Genomic DNA, 16,910 nt, shown 5'->3' on the forward strand with positions numbered 1-16,910 from the left:
CTTTATTTCAAAGCCATGTCTTAGTGTTACTTTTGTGTTAAACTATGTCTAATGATTCATTTGAAAGTCAACAATAGGTTGTTCTATATGTCCTGCAAGCATTTCTGAAAACCTGTTTTTGCTTAGTCATTATTATGGGGTATTGTGTGTAGATTGATGAGGGAAAAAACTATGTAAACAATTTTAGAATAAAGCTGTAACGTAACAAAATGTGAAAAAAGTGAAGGGTCTGAATACTTTCTGAATGCACTGTACAGTACATGGTATTTGGTGGCCAGTCAAACTCTGGGGGGAAGTTTCCCCTAAGTATAGATCTATGATCAGCAATCCCTCCCCCGATCCTAACCTTAACCATTTGTGGTGGAAATGTAAAACTGACCTAAAATCAGCATCTAGGGACAACTTCCCCCGACACCACCAGTCACAGAGTGAGAGCCATAATGTGTTCTCCATTTGAAGGCTGGGGGTGCTGTAAACTCAGTCAGGATATATGTAGTGTACATGTCAATTAACAGGATCCCAATTAATTTTAGCACATCCAGATTTGGGACCCTGTGAAATCACACATACATCATATGGCATGATATGTCGTGTATTATATTATCAAACTAAGGCTGGTGGAAGTCACGTGGTGGCTTGCTGATTGTGTTGTGTTGAACTCACACTTTGGTTGACTGATAAAGAGTTTCACTACCTAAAGTCACACAGACGCAGGACAGTGCAGGGAGAAGACACAGCTACAAACGTACATTAGAGTTGAGGTTAGAAGTAGAAGTTACTTTATTTGAGCACAAGTGTGTTAAGATGTCAGAGGGAGTCTATGGAAACACAGATGGATTTGAAGACAACAAATCTAATGCAATGAAGAACACAGACATCGATGGCCAGTTATATGGCAACGTAGGAGCCTTCAAGCCCAGTCCAAGAGATGGAGTTGTTGCTTCAGGTAAGATTGCATGAACACACACACACACAAATTACACACAACATATTAAACAAGTGATCTTATCCTGTAGTAATCTAGCTTTAATTGTCTCAATCATTGATGATACAGTAAAACATTTTACCAAAGATCTTTAATAATGTGTGATTCAGTACATGTTCAGTGGTGGAAGAGACCCTCTGGAGTTGCTGCAGTGTGTCTGGGGCTGCTGTGTCTTCTCCTAATAATCTTTGAAAGTCAGTCTTTTGTCAAATTACATATAAGTACAATATCAAATGCTCATATTTGATTGTTGTTCCTCCACATGGGTCCCAAAAGAGGGAAGTGAAGTGGACCTTTTCTGTCATTCAACCAGCTGTCACTCAAAATCTCCTCGACCAATCAGGTTCATTAAGAGAGAGGGAGGCAGGTTGTCTAGCAGTTAAGATTGATTGGCCAGTAACCGAAGGGTGCTGCATCGAAATCCCGAGCCGACCACGTGAAAAATCTGTTGACGTGCCCTTGAGCAAGGCACTTAACCCTAATTGGTCGTGTAAATCGCTCTGGATAAGAGCGTCTGCTAAATCACTAAAAGGTAATTCTAGAGGAGAGCCCTGGTGGTTACTGTTGTCATCTCATCCTCACTGGTTAAGACTACCCACCCTCAATATCCACTTGGACCAGTTTGTAGTGTCAAATCTATTGTCTGGACATTATAATGACCCATGTTTGTAGTCCTGGACCTCCTGAACATGTTGATGTATATTTGGGAGTAAACAGAGGGTCCAAATCAGAAGAAAGGTGAAAGGAAGGGGGAGTCCTGGAAACTCCCTGAATTATCTTGGGGCTGTTACATTTGTTGTTGTCCACTTCCCCTCTATGATCTATATCTTCCTGGTATGATAGTGTCCTGTCCATCATCACAAATAGCAAGTCCCATTCCCTGGACAGGAGGACTGTGTTGAGAAATACTCTGGACAAGGTGACCATGAAGAGACATGTAATGATTTATATTGTGCTGCAGATAATGGTTAAGAATAATCACTGTGACAATCTCTCACACACACATACGCAAGTATGCAAACATGTAAAAAAAAAAATATTAGCATAGCCACAACTACCAGTGTCATTTTATTGATACTTCCCTAGAGTTAACACCAACAGCTGTCACACAGACAGAGACACACAGATGACTCAGAGACAGAGATATCACTAGAAGCAGAGACTTAACGTATAGAGGACTTATAGTTGACGTACGACGCCTCCTGGCGGCCATGTTGGAAGACCACCACATTAATTCTAGAAGCAGACACTTAATGTATAGTAGACCTACATAGAAAGAAAGACCCAGGCATTGTTAAAGATGTCAAAGGTCATCTATGCTGAGCCAGATATGAACAAGAAGGTCAAGTTTGACAGATGTGAGATGGAAGAGTCAGGACAGGCAAGGGTCAAAACCGGGAGGACAAGAAAGGAGAGACTGGGGAAAAGCAGGAGCTGAGAACACAAAATGCTGGTTGACTCCAACAAACAAGACAAACTGGCAAAAAAACAACAGAAAACACAGGCATAAATACACAGGGGATAATGGGGAAGATGGGCGACACCTGGAGGGGGGTGGAGACAATCACAAAGACAGATGAAAAATATCAGGGTGTGACACCAAGAGAGAAGAGACAGCAGACACTGCTACTAATATTGTAGCAGGAGACCAGCACTCAGGTAACACACACTCAACCCTATTATAGGAGAAGGTCCAAGGTCCCTCCCTCAGGATTGTATTATCCAATGAGTTTTGTTAAGGAAAGATGAATGGTGAAAAAGCCCATAGACAAGTCTGGAATACCACCATTTTACCTCTATGGTGAGTTCATCTCTCACTTTAACCACTAGGTGGAATCATCACTTAACAATTCAGTACTGTATCCAACTATCAACATGAGAAAGAGAGAGAGAGAGAGAGAGAGAGAGAGAGAGAGAGAGAGAGAGAGAGAGAGAGAGAGAGAGAGAGAGAGAGAGAGAGAGAGAGAGAGAGAGAGAGAGAGAGAGTGCAAGAGAGCGAGAGAGAGAGCAAAAGAGAGAGAGAGAGAGCAAGAGAGAGAGAGAGAGAGCAAGAGAGCGAGAGAGAGAGTGAGAAAGAGAGAGAGAGAGCAAGAAAGAGAGAGAGAGAGAGCAAGAGAGAGAGAGAGAGAGCAAGAGAGAGAGCGAGAAAGAGAGAGAGAGAGAGAATGAATGAATGAAGGAGAAAGTTGTGTGCACTGTATGCTACTGTATGGGTTACATGTTGTTTTCTGTGTCACAACAACAGACATTTATCAATGGGGTTAAATCCGTCAGTCATGTCTGGATTGGTGCGGGGGCTCTCTCTCAGGCTTCCGTGCTAGCTGTGTACCCTCATATCATCACTGTTCCTCTATTCGCCGGTATTTCTCCTCCTTAGAACTGCGATACTCCCTGCGTCCAGGGTCCTGCTCCATCTAGTATTTCCTCCCATGTCCAGGATCCTTGTCCGTCCAAAATCTCTTCCCAAGTCCATAACGTCTGCTCCTCCTTTTCACGCTGCTTGGTCCTGTTATGGTGGGTTATTCTGTCACGTTCGTCGTAACGAGGAGACCAAGGCGCAGCGTGATTTGAATAGATTCTTCTTTTATTAACGAAGAACACTAAACAAACTTACAAAACGAACGTGACGCTAAAATAACTGCGTGCTGACACAGGCAACTACACATAGACAATAACCCACAATACCTAAATGGAAAATGGCAACCTAAATAGGATCCCCAATCAGAGACAACGATAAACAGCTGCCTCTGAATGGGAACCAATTCAGGCCAACATAGACCTACAATCACCTAGACTTACAAAAACACCATAGATCTAAAAAAAAACCTAGACAACACAAAACACGCATACCCACCCTCGTCACACCCTGACCTGACCAAAATAATACAGAAAACATATATAACTAAGGTCAGGGCGTGACACAGATATCGTGGTTAATACCAGTACCTACAGGGTTAAAAACAGTCAGATATCATGGTTAATACCAGTACCTACAGGGTTAATAACAGTCAGATATCATGGTTAATACCAGTACATAGAGGATAAAAACAGTCAGATATCATGGTTAATACCAGTACCTACAGGGTTAAAAACAGTCAGATATCATGGTTAATACCAGTACCTACAGGGTTAAAACAGTCAGATATCATGGTTAATACCAGTACCTACAGGGTTAAAAACAGTCAGATATCATGGTTAATACCAGTACCTACAGGGTTAACAACAGTCAGATATCATGGTTAATACCAGCACCTACAGGGTTAAAAACAGTCAGATATCATAGTTAATACCAGTACCTACAGGGTTAACAACAGTCAGATATCATGGTTAATACCAGTACCTACAGGGTTAAAAACAGTCAGATATCATGGTTAATACCAGTACCTATAGGGTTAACAACAGTCAGATATCATGGTTAACACCAGTACGTACAGGGTTAAATAAAGGCTACATTTAAAAAAATACACAGAGGGCAGAGTAGAAATCCATGGCATGTTGGCGCATTTCTCTGTCACCTTCCCATCAGGGAGACGAAGGCAGACCATCTGTCTGCGTTGCAATGTAGACTGCCATAGTGGTAAAAAAAAACGCTAGGAGCATCCATATCCTTGAGGGTACCAAAACTAAACCTAATCAAGGCACCCTTCACTCTTTCATGTAGAAACGACCTCAGTTTCATGTCTCTTGTCCTTTTAGTTCATGACTAGTCCGTGGTCCTTCTGAGTGACTAACTTCAATTCAATAGATTTAATGTCCAGTTCAAGGGCCCTGATAGTCTCTTTAACTTCAATACGAGACAGAGCAGTATACTGTTGACAAAACACATGTATTTGGGCATCGCATCCTCCCACCATAGTCTTAAGGACTAAAAGTTCCATTTAATAACTGTCCATTTTTCCCAAAACATCAACAACTTTTTACAAAACATGACATGTAATAACATTAAAATACCAATAAGGTGATGACCTTCGTGGACAGGACAAGAGAATATCAGCAGTCATAATATGGTGATCAGAAAAACCCACAGGAGTAATGTCACACCTTACATACACCCTGTCTAACCTTGCTGCACTGACACGACGTTCATTAACTTTTAACCAAGTGTGCTGCCTAACTTTTGCATTTCTTACTCAGAAAGCTCAAACTCAGTTAATAGACCAGACAGGCAAGTAGCTGACCGCAGGTGAGGTTCTTCAGTGGTGCTGTCAACAGTAGAATCCACTGTACAGTTCCAGCCCCCCCTAAAACCATACACTTCTTGGTCACACTGTCTTAAGGTTTCCTTTATTTGATCAAATACAGCAATACGCTCTGTACCCTCATTTGGAGCGTAAACATAAAAATAAAATAAAAACATAACATTGACCAATAAAACCCGACCCTTGACAATCTCTGTTGTAGTCACCCCTAAGCCTGAGGAAAACAAAATGGCCACCCCAGCACTGAAATTAGTACCATGACTGAGTACATGCTGCCCCTCCCACCACATACTCCAGTCAACCTCATTATCCTTGTCAGCGATTGGGTGCAGAGATGTAGCGGAGTCAGGTGCAGGACACAGGTTTGAACAAAACAACTGAGTTTTCTCACAAAAAGGCAAGCAATATTCCAATAAGGAGCATACAGACAGAATAACAAAACACACAAACCACTAAGACACCAATAATCATGGACAGAACAGAAAGGTGTGCCAGAGGGTTAAATAAGGAACATGATATGGGAATTGAAACCAGGTGTGTGTAATACAGACAAAACAAAACGAAAATTAAACATGGATCGGTGGTGACTAGAAAGCCGGTGACGTCGACCGCCGAACACCACCCGAACAAGGAGAGGGGGCGACTTCGGCGGAAGTCGTGACAATCCTCATCACTATTGTCGTGTCTTTGGCATTATTCAAACTGAATACTTATTTATCAAATAACTCTGTAATTATTATTACGCGATTAAACTTATTCATCTTGTAACTGTAATTAATTAGGAAGTCGGGGCACCAAGGAAAATATTCATATTACAAAGTTATAATTTTCCTAATATAAATGTCAGATATTTTAATATCTGCTCAATTAGTCTTCGAATTAGAGAATTATTATTTCCCTCACGTTAGTCTCATTCCAAACGTCGTAAATTGTTGGTTATCTGGACGAACCCAGTCTTCACTATGAGTCATCCATACATCAATTGTCTTAAAATCATTTATTTACTAACTAAGTAATTCACAGAAATGCATAACACAAACAAACAAAGTAGATGGTTACAAAGAAATGATAGTGGATGTGCCCTAGTGGGCTAAACCTGCATGGTGGCTTGTTAGACAAAAGGGGAGTGGGGGTCAGCTGAGAAGTCACTAAAGAGTTGATAATTATAACAATTGAAATGCTAATTCTTTGCACATGAATGCTCACTCATTCGGGAACAATTGCAATCAATATATATATTTACGCTCAGTGTGTTGTCGGGATCTCTGTTGAAAAGTTTGTTTCTGTTGGAGAGTTTGTCCGCTCTCTCTCTCTGTCATGGTTAGAATGGATAGTTCATTCATGTTGTTATAGAATAGATGTTTCGGCGGTTGTCGGTCTTCGCGTTCAATGATACCGAATTCCTAGCTGCAGACTAGTAATTAATCATTCATAGAAAAAGGAAAACCACCAAGAAAAGGAAACAAGAAAGAAAACACAGGCGATGTGACTTCAGACAACACTCGCACTCGCTCATACAATTCCCAGCATGCACCAAACACTCAGCATAGACAGAGAGAGAGAGAGAGAGAGAGAGAGAGAGAGAGAGAGAGAGAGAGAGAGGAAGAGAGGAAGAGAAGGAAGTTGTGTGCACTGCAGGCTGCTTTTTGTGTTACAGTATGTCTGTTCCACATGACATCTACCCACATGAACTATTATACAACTCCATAGCTACACTCTATTCCACAGGAGGAGAGAAAGCATCACACAGATCCTTAGATCTTAATCGGGAAGAACTATTGCATATCAGAGAGACGTCAATTTACCAGCACTACAACCAGGAATACGACGTTCCCAAAGCAGATCCTTTGTCTGCACCTCCCAGGCCATATGATTCCAGAACTGATTCCAGCCCAAAACAACGCCATCGGAGGAGAGGGTGCCGGAGAGGTATTCTAGTGAGGCTTCGGGTGCGCACCACCCACTGCTTCCGAGTATATTACTCGCTAATGTCTAGTCCCTACTTAACAAAGTCGACGAAATTAGGGCAAGAGTTGCTTTCCAAAGAGATATCCGGGATTGTAACATACTCGGTTTCACGGAGACATGGCTAGCTGTGGACATGCTTTTGGAGTCCGTATAGCCAACGGGATGTTCAGTGCATTGCGCCTACAGGAACAAACATATCTCTAGTAAGAAGAAGAAGAAGAAGGGTTTCATGACTAACGACTCATGGTGTAATTGTAACAACATACAAGAACTCAAGTCCTTTTGTTCAGAATTTCACACAATCAAAAGCAGACCGTATTACCTCCCAAGAGAACTTGCTTGGGTTATCGTCACAGCCGTGTATATCCCCCCGAAAGCGGATACCAAGAAGGGCATCAAGGACCTTCACTGGACTTTATGCGAAATATATACTGAGGCTGCATTTATTGTAGCTGGGGATTTTAACAAAGAAAATCAGAGAACAAGGCTACCTAAATTCTATCAGCATATCGATTGCAGTACACGAGCGAGTAACACACTCGACCACCGCTACTCTAACTTACTCAATGCATACAAGGTCCTCCCCCGCCCTCCTTTTGGCAAATCTGGCCATGACCCCATCTTTTCGCTCTCCTCCTGTAGGCAGAAACTAAAACAGGAAGTGCCCATGCTTAGGTCTATCCAACGCTGGTCTGACCAATCTGATTCCAAGCTTCAAGATTGCTTCGATCACGTGGATTAGTATATGTTCCGGGTAGCCTCAGACAATAACATTGACGTACACGCTGACTCAGTGAGCGTGTACGTCAATGGAAGTGTTATAAGGAAGTGTATAGGAGCACCCGCTGTAACTATTAAAACCATTTCTAACCAAAAACTGTGGATTGATGGCAGAATTTGCGCAAAATTGAAACCAACAACCAATCAGTAACATAATGGTGAATATAAACACAATATTGATGTGATGGAGGGAATCTGTATCATAATGGTGAATATAAACACAATATTGATGTGGTGGAGGGAATCAGTAACATAATGGTGAATATAAACACAATATTGATGTGGTGGAGGGAATCTGTATCATAATGGTGAATATAAACACAATATTGATGCGGTGGAGGGAATCGGTAAGGTAAGGGTGGATATAAACACAATATTAATGGGGTGGAGGGAATAGGTAACATAATGGTGGATTTAAAATAACACAGTGCACATACCTACAAATGTTAACAAATCACACATTACCATTAGATTCAATTTCAACAAACTGCTTTACAATTTCCAGAAGTACAGTTTTGATCTTAATCTGAGCAAGCAATGCAGGTTAAAAGTTTTTAACAGGATCATTACAACAGAAAGAGGGAAAGTTACTTTGGTTCCAGATACCTTCTCATTGGACATCGGTGGAAGGTAGTATAACGCTGAATATGAATTTATTAACTTATATCAACTTACTTTAACTTATGAAATCATTAAGACAAACTAACCCTGATTCAGATGACCATCCTTCCCATGCTAGTTTACGGAGACATAATTTATAGATCAGCAGGTAAGGGTGCTCTCGAGCGGCTAGGTTTTCTTTACCATTCGGCCATCAGATTTGCCACCAATGTTCCTTAGGACACGTCAAGGCACTCTATACTCCTCTGTAAACTGGTCATCTCTGTATACCCATCACAAGACCCACTGGTTGATGCTTATTTATAAAACCCTCTTAGGCCTCACTCCCCCCTATCTGAGATATCTACTGCAGCCACCATCCTCCACATACAACACCCGTTCAGCCAGTCACTTTCTGTTAAAGGTCCCCAAAGCACACACATCCCTGGGTCACTCGTATTTCCAGTTCGCTGCAGCTGTCGACTGGAACAAGCTGCAACAAACACTCAAACTGGACAGTTTTATCTCAATCTCTTCAAAGACTCAATCATGGACACTTTTACTGACTGTTGTGGCTGCTTTGTGTGATGTATTGTCTCTACCTTCTTGCCCTTTGTGCTGTTGTCTGTGCCCAATAATGTTTGTACCATATTTTGTGCTGCTACCATGTTGTGTTGCTACCATGCTGTGTTGTCATATGTTGCTGCCTAGCTATGTTGTTGTGTTTGGTCTCTCTTTATGTAGTGTTGTCTTTCTTGTCGTGATGTGTATTTTGTTCTATATTTATATATATTTTTCTTTTTCCCCAGCCCCCATCCCCGCATGAGGCATTTTCCCTTTTGCCTTTTGGTAGGCCGTCATTGTAAATAAGAATGTTTTTAACTGACTTGCCTAGTTAAATAAAGGTTAAAAAAAAATATATATATATATAAATGATGTCAAAAAATGACCAAAGAGGACAACACTAACTATTATGGGTCAAACTGGTTATAACTGGATCATTACAACGGAAAGAAGGACAGTTCAGATTTCTTTATGGTACATTGGTTGGGGTTGTGGAATGATCAGTGATATACAGAAAATATTAACATAATAAAGAGTATTAAGTAGCCTGTATCTGATGCTCCGTAAAAAAAGATTTACACTTGACCCTCCCCTTGTACTGTCAAAAAAATGTGCAGACCCTCCCAATATTAAAATTAACTAAACAAATGTATTACCACCACAAATTGCAATAACTAGCAATTGTTTGACAGTACAAGGGGAAGGTCAAGTGTAAATATTGTTTTACGTTGTGGAAGGGGGGTGATTTTATTTTTATGACACCTCGGCAAGTCAGTTAATATATATATATTTTTTTTCCCCTGAGCTTTCTTATATCTGCCACGTTCGTCGTAAGCATTGGACCAAGGCGCAGCGTGAGTAAAGTTCAACATAATTTTAATAAATCGAAACTCACTGAACAAAACAACAAACAACCAAATGAAACATGAAGCTACTGATGTGCACTAAGGCAACTATACTTAGACAAGATCCCACAGCACAAATAAGGAAAATGGCTACCTAAATATGATCCCCAATCAGAGACAACGATAAACAGCTGTCTCTGATTGGGAACTATATCAGGCCAACATAGACATACAAAACCTAATGACATACAAAAACCATAGACATACAAAAACTAGAGTACCCACCCTAGTCACACCCTGACCTAACCAAAATATATAGAAAAACAGAGATATCTAAGGTCAGGGCGTGACAATATCTAGGACAGACACTTCCAAACCTTTTTCCTTTAGATGTCATTTTTATTTAAATGTTTTGCCATTTATGAATGTGTTATTCAATGTGTTTCTGTGGACTATAGTAGTAAAGTTCCAAATAGCTACAACTAACTGCAGTATGTTAGCTTAGTAACCCCCCCCCCCCTGTTGTCAAAGCAACAGTTGTCAAAGCAGCAGTTTAGTGTCAAAGTGGATAGATGGTAGGTTGTGTGATTGTTCACTGCCTCCCTGTGACTTCTGTTGTCTCTGTCAGTGAACACATGGCTGCTGAAAGGATTCTTGATAACTGAGCCCCACCCCCGTTGTCAAAGCAACAGTTTAGTGTCTCAAAGTGGATAGACAGTAGGTCGTATGAGTGTTCACTGCCTCCCTGTGGCCTCTGTTGTCTCTGTTAGTGAACACAATGGCAGCTGAAAGGATTCTCGATTACTGAACCCCGGCCCTTCTCTCCTCCCACCCCTCTCATAACATTGCCAAGGTTCCAGGCTGACTACATTGCAAACACCTGACAGAACTCACAACTCCTGGATAGGTGTTTAACATATCAGTTAACCAAATCATATGGTATAGCAATCTGATGCTCATTTGTTGATGCGTGCAACTCAACTGCAATATAGTTGGCCTGGAACGAGACAGCTCTCTCCTCGTTGTGGTTGATAGATTGAGCTCTGACCTACAGAAAACATCTAACCCTGCTATTGATCTCCCCCCCTCTCCCTCCCCCTCTCCCTCCCTCCCTCCCTCCCTCCCTCCCTCCCTCCCTCCCTCCCTCCCTCCCTAATCTTTCTTTGAATCTAAATATCTTTGTAGCCACTTCTAAATATATCTGAGAACAAACACATTTACTTCAAGTGAGCTGTCATTAATATCTTTATAGCAGATGTACAGGCAGTGGCACGAATTCCGCCGAAGTCGGTCCCTCTCCTTGTTCGGGCGGCGTTCGGCGGTCGACGTCGCCGGCCTTCTAGCCATCGCCGATCCACTTTTCATTTTCTATTTGTTTTGTCTTTGTTTTACACACCTGGTTTCAATTCCCCAATTACATGTTCACTATTTAACCCTCTGTTTTCCCCATGGTTTTTGTGCATGTTTGTTTTATGTATTTCGGTCCTTTTGTGTGGGCTTGGTATATCTACATGTATTTGGTAATGTTGAGTAAAGTTACTTTTATTACTCATCTCTGCTGTCCTGCACCTGTTTCCTTTGCACCAGCTACACCCAGACCCTTACAGGTGGTGGATAAAAAGGGCAGGAGATGTAATATTGCTGAATGCTTTTCTTTATTGGTTTTAACAAAAGTTGCAGTGCACATGACAACAAATGCCAATTCACTGGCAGAGGAAATGTTAACAATCTAACAAACAATGTGTCCAACATTTATAACAGGACAGATCTGACAATCAAATTTCCTGCATTTGTGGGAGGGAGCAACAATGGATGGGGAAGCCAAGGGTTACAATACAATCTACAATACAACACAAAATGTCATAATTTGACAGAATGCAGAAAAGCTGTGTTGCTGGTTTAATTTTATTCTCCTTGGAGTGGTTTAAACAAACTGCAATTCAGGTCACTTTTTTCTTTCTTAGTACTCTTCAGTTTGTAAACGACATCACACCAGAGGTCTTTCTTGTCTGTTCTCTTCAGCACCTCTGTAATTTTGAACACCTCGTAGGGGGGAATCAGCACCTCCTTCTCATAAGCCATCTGAGATGCGTACTCCCCCAGTGGGGCACCAAGGTAGGTGGTGATCTCAAAACAGGAGCGATTTCCAAAGTGTTTAGTGATAGTCTTGTCTAAAGAGCTCGACGTGAACTGTCCGAATCGCATTTCATCATATTGGACACCCTCAAAAGCGTCTTTAGATCCACGGAAGGTTTGGAAAGTCTTGTTCTTGTTGTTCTTGTTCTTGTTCAGGATTCGTAAGGCATTGGTCAAAAAGAAGTGCAGGGAGTGGTACTTGAACACAGTTTTGTAGCTCTCCTTTTGGGTACGAGTGGCAGCGTTGAATGACCTGTAAATGTTTGATGTTGCATTCACATACACCTGGATTGCCAGGGAATAGTTTTTAGGCAGTTTTCCTTTTTTTCTGTAATGGTCCTCAGCAGCGGTCCAAGCCTGGTTGAAATCTTTGTTCTCTCGTCTCTCTTTTGGCAGGTAATAGTCATGCACCTTCCTGAGCATCTTCTCCTCACAGCCCTTGTAGGAGTCATCAACAGAGTCCGGAGCCATGTTTAAGGGGAAGTTGGATTTTAGACCATGCAGAGGGAGACTGACCTTTAGTGAATGGAAGAGAGAAAAATAGACAAACAGGTGTGAAATATTATTATGATGAGAGACAGCTGTAAGTCTGTTAGATATTTATTTAGAGTTTAAGACGTTGGGGGTGGGTGGGAGGTGCTGAGTTGACATGGAATTGTTTTAAGATGGTCATACTATGGATCATTTAGCTATTTGATTTTGAATTTTAGGATCCCTTTAGGTATCAAAAAATATATAATAATTAGTAATAATAATTTGATGAAAAATTTAATGTTTTTGGCCTTTCCTTCTAACCCCATAGAAACACATTGGATAACACATTCATCAATGGCAGAAAGCAGTCAAAAAATGAATCAGAAAAAACAAGGTTTTGAAGTGTCGGTCCTAAAGCCAGGAGATATAAGAAAACTCAGGAAATGTATATATTTCTTTACACATCTATAACGTCTTTTTTTGGGGTAGGCACATAACTACCTTCATTCTTCGGTTTAAAACCGGTATCTGTTACCTTCAGACGAGTCCTGTGACACTTAACTTTGTCCATACTAAAATGTTGCCTGTTATTTTCCTCTTTCACTCTCTCTCTCTCTCTCAAAATAGTGTAGTATCTTACCATCTTGGAGTCCAGACCCAAAATCCAAGCCTGGATGAAATACATCACAGTAAAGGTTAGGATCTTATGTCTTGCCATGATGTCAAAATGTATTGGTCAAATGGCAACTTGTAAGATACAGAATCAGCATTCAAATGTTCAACTTTCAGGGGCCTTGTAATACCAGTGCTCTTGTGGTTACTTCCACAGTCCCGCCTCTCATGCTGAGAACAGGCACAAGTACCCATCAAACACCATAGCACAGTGAACGCACACACACACACACACACAAACACACACACACACACACACAAACACACACACACCAAATTACTTCTGAGAATTGTTTTTTCACACTTCTTCCATGCTGATCTGTGTGTGAACATGACCACCACCAGCAACACCACTGCTGATACTAAATAAAGGTTCCCATAGTAACAGTACAGAAAGACCCTTCAACCTCATCATCATCCTTCTCCTCTAATCAGGGACTGATTCAGGTCTGGATTACTGATAGAAAATATACCACTACTCAATCACCCAGAATAATGGAACGCAGCACTACAGTGATGCTTCATGCCCCCAGTTCAGGGTTTCCCAACCCTCTCATCAGGGACCAACAGACGTTTCACATTTTGGTTTTAGACCTAATCTGGCACACCTGATTCAGTCTACTAACCATCAACCCCTTGACTAATTGATGCAGGTGTGCCTGTCTGGTGTCCCAGAGGAGAGGGTTGGGAAGTACTGCACCTACTGTACAGTGTAGTAGGGATCCCTGGTCCTAGAGTGCTGCAGGCACTTCCCGTTTGTCATTTAAGCAACCTGGAAGACCAGGTGTGTTGAATTTAGGCAATCACTGAACTGACCAATAAGCTAAGTAGCTCAGTGTGGTCTGTAGTTGTGACAAAATCCTGCAGTATCTGCAGCAGTCCAGAAAGAGGTTTGTCTAGTCTGAGTTTAGTCTGCCAATCCTTCCTTTAGCTGGTGGAGTTAAATACTGCCCTCTTCTGGCTGCTGTGCAGAATGAACCATGTCAAATAACTAAAGCAGGGATTCCCAAACTCAGCCCACGGGACCCCAAAGGGTGGTTTTGTCTTAGCTCTACACAGCTGGTTCAACTAATCATTAAGCTTTGATCATTTGAAACAGCTGTGTAGTGTTCGGCAAAAAGTGCACCCCTTGGGGTCCAGAGGACTGAGTTTGGGAAACACTGCACTAAAGGCCTCTGGGTACATTAGTGTGTGTTTGGTTTTCAGTGGTCTCTCATGTCAGTGTCCAGGGTATGATTTAGACAGTATCCCAATATTCTAATTCTGCTGGTTATGGGTGTTTCCTTTCCTTTGTTATGACTGAGATGTGAGAGACCTGGTAGGTTGACAGGGTTCCATTCTTTTGTTATGACTAGTGACCATATCCCCCGTGCATCCCGCAAAGGCGGAGGTGTTGCTAACATTTACGATAGCAAATTTCAATTTACACAAAAAAAAAATGACGTTTTCGTCTTTTGAGCTTCTAGTCATGAAATCTATGCAGCCTACTCAATCACTTTTTATAGCTACTGTTTACAGGCCTCCTGGGCCATATACAGCGTTCCTCTCTGAGTTCCCTGAATTCCTATCGAACCTTGTAGTCATAGCAGATAATATTCTAATTTCTGGTGATTTTAATATTCATATGGAAAAGTCCACAGACCCACTCCAAAAGGCTTTCGGAGCCATCATCGACTCAGTGGGTTTTGTCCAACATGTCTCTGGACCTACTCACTGCCAGAGTCATACTCTGGACCTAGTTTTGTCCCATGGAATAAATGTTGTAGATCTTAATGTTTTTCCTCATAATCCTGGACTATCGGACCACCATTTTATTACATTTGAAATCGCAACAAATAATCTGCTCAGACTCCAACCAAGGAGCATCAAAAGTCGTGCTATAAATTCTCAGACAACACAACAATTCCTTGATGCCCTTCCAGACTCCTTCTGCCTACCCAAGGACGTCAGAGGACAAAAATCAGTTAACCACCTAACTGAGGAACTCAATTTAACCTTGCGCAATACCCTAGATGCAGTTGCACCCCTAAAAACGAAAAACATTTGTCATAAGAAACTAGCTCCCTGGTATACAGAAAATACCCGAGCTCTGAAGCAAGCTTCCAGAAAATTGGAACGGAAATGGCGCCACACCAAACTGGAAGTCTTCCGACTAGCTTGGAAAGACAGTACCGTGCAGTATCGAAGAGCCCTCACTGCTGCTCGATCATCCTACTTTTCCAACTTAATTGAGGAAAATAAGAACAATCCAAAATTTATTTTTGATACTGTTGCAAAGCTAACTAAAAAGCAGCATTCCCCAAGAGAGGATGGCTTTCACTTCAGCAGTAATAAATTCATGAACTTCTTTGAGGAAAAGATCATGATCATTAGAAAGCAAATTACGGACTCCTCTTTAAATCTGCGTATTCCTCCAGGGCTTAGCTGTCCTGGATCTGCACAGCTCTGCCAGGACCTAGGATCGGGAGAGACACTTAAGTGTTTTAGTACTATATCTCTTGACACAATGATGAAAATAATCATGGCCTCTAAACCTTCAAGCTGCATACTGGATCCTATTCCTACTAAACTACTGAAAGAGCTGCTCCTGTGCTTGGCCCTCCTATGTTGAACATAATAAACGGCTCTCTATCCACCGGATGTGTACCAAACTCACTAAAAGTGGCAGTAATAAAGCCTCTCTTGAAAAAGCCAAACCTTGACCCGGAAAATATAAAAAACTATCGGCCTATATCGAATCTTCCATTCCTCTCAAAAAATTTTGAAAAAGCTGTTGCGCAGCAACTCACTGCCTTCCTGAAGACAAACAATGTATACGAAATGCTTCAGTCTGGTTTTAGACCCAATCATAGCACTGAGACTGCACTTGTGAAGGTGGTAAATGACCTTTTAATGGCGTCAGACCGAGGCTCTGCATCTGTCCTCGTGCTACTAGACCTTAGTGCTGCCTTTGACACCGTCGATCACCACATTCTTTTGGAGAGACTGGAAACACAAATTGGTCTACACGGACAAGTTCTGGCCTGGTTTAGATCTTACCTGTCGGAAAGATATCAGTTTGTCTCTGTGAATGGTTTGTCCTCTGACAAATCGACTGTACATTTCGGTGTTCCACAAGGTTCCGTTTTAGGACCACTATTGTTTTCACTATATATTTTACCTCTTGGGGATGTTATTCGAAAACATAATGTTAACTTTCACACAGCTGTTAAATGACACACAACTGTACATTTCAATGAAACATGGTGAAGCCCCAAAATTGCCCTCGCTAGAAGCCTGTGTTTCAGACATAAGGAAGTGGATGGCTGCAAACTTTCTACTTTTAAACTCAGACAAAACAGAGATGCTTGTTCCAGGTCCCAAGAAACAAAGAGATCTTCTGTTAAATCTGACAATTAATCTTGATGGTTGTAAAGTCGTCTCAAATAAAACTGTGAAGGACCTCGGCGTTACTCTTGACCCTGATCTCTCTTTTGACGAACATATCAAGACTGTTTCAAGGACAGCTTTTTTCCATCTACGTAACATTGCAAAAATCAGAAATTTTCTGTCCAAAAATGATGCAGAAAAATTAATCCATGCATTTGTTACTTCTAGGTTAGACTACTGCAATGCTCTACTTTCCGGCTACCTGGATAAAGCACTAAATAAACTTCAGTTAGTGCTAAATACGGCTGCTAGAATCCT

General features: G+C 41.5%; 2 protein-coding genes across 2 annotated transcripts in view; both read right to left on the minus strand.

Moving 5' to 3' along the window:
• LOC139579332 (C-type lectin domain family 4 member M-like) overlaps positions 1-16,910 on the minus strand; it is a 403,007-nt gene that overhangs the window by 273,433 nt on the left and 112,664 nt on the right. The window lies entirely within an intron of this gene.
• Positions 11,578-14,086, minus strand: LOC139579355 (ecto-ADP-ribosyltransferase 5-like). The gene is made up of 2 exons (XM_071407930.1): positions 13,192-14,086; positions 11,578-12,593 (listed from the first exon to the last, which is right to left on the minus strand). The coding sequence occupies exons 1-2, from the start codon at positions 13,267-13,269 to the stop codon at positions 11,847-11,849; spliced, it is 825 nt and encodes a 274-aa protein (XP_071264031.1). The 5' UTR covers positions 13,270-14,086; the 3' UTR covers positions 11,578-11,846.

Source organism: Salvelinus alpinus, chromosome 6 (assembly GCF_045679555.1).
Source record: "Salvelinus alpinus chromosome 6, SLU_Salpinus.1, whole genome shotgun sequence".
NCBI lineage: Eukaryota > Metazoa > Chordata > Actinopteri > Salmoniformes > Salmonidae > Salvelinus > Salvelinus alpinus.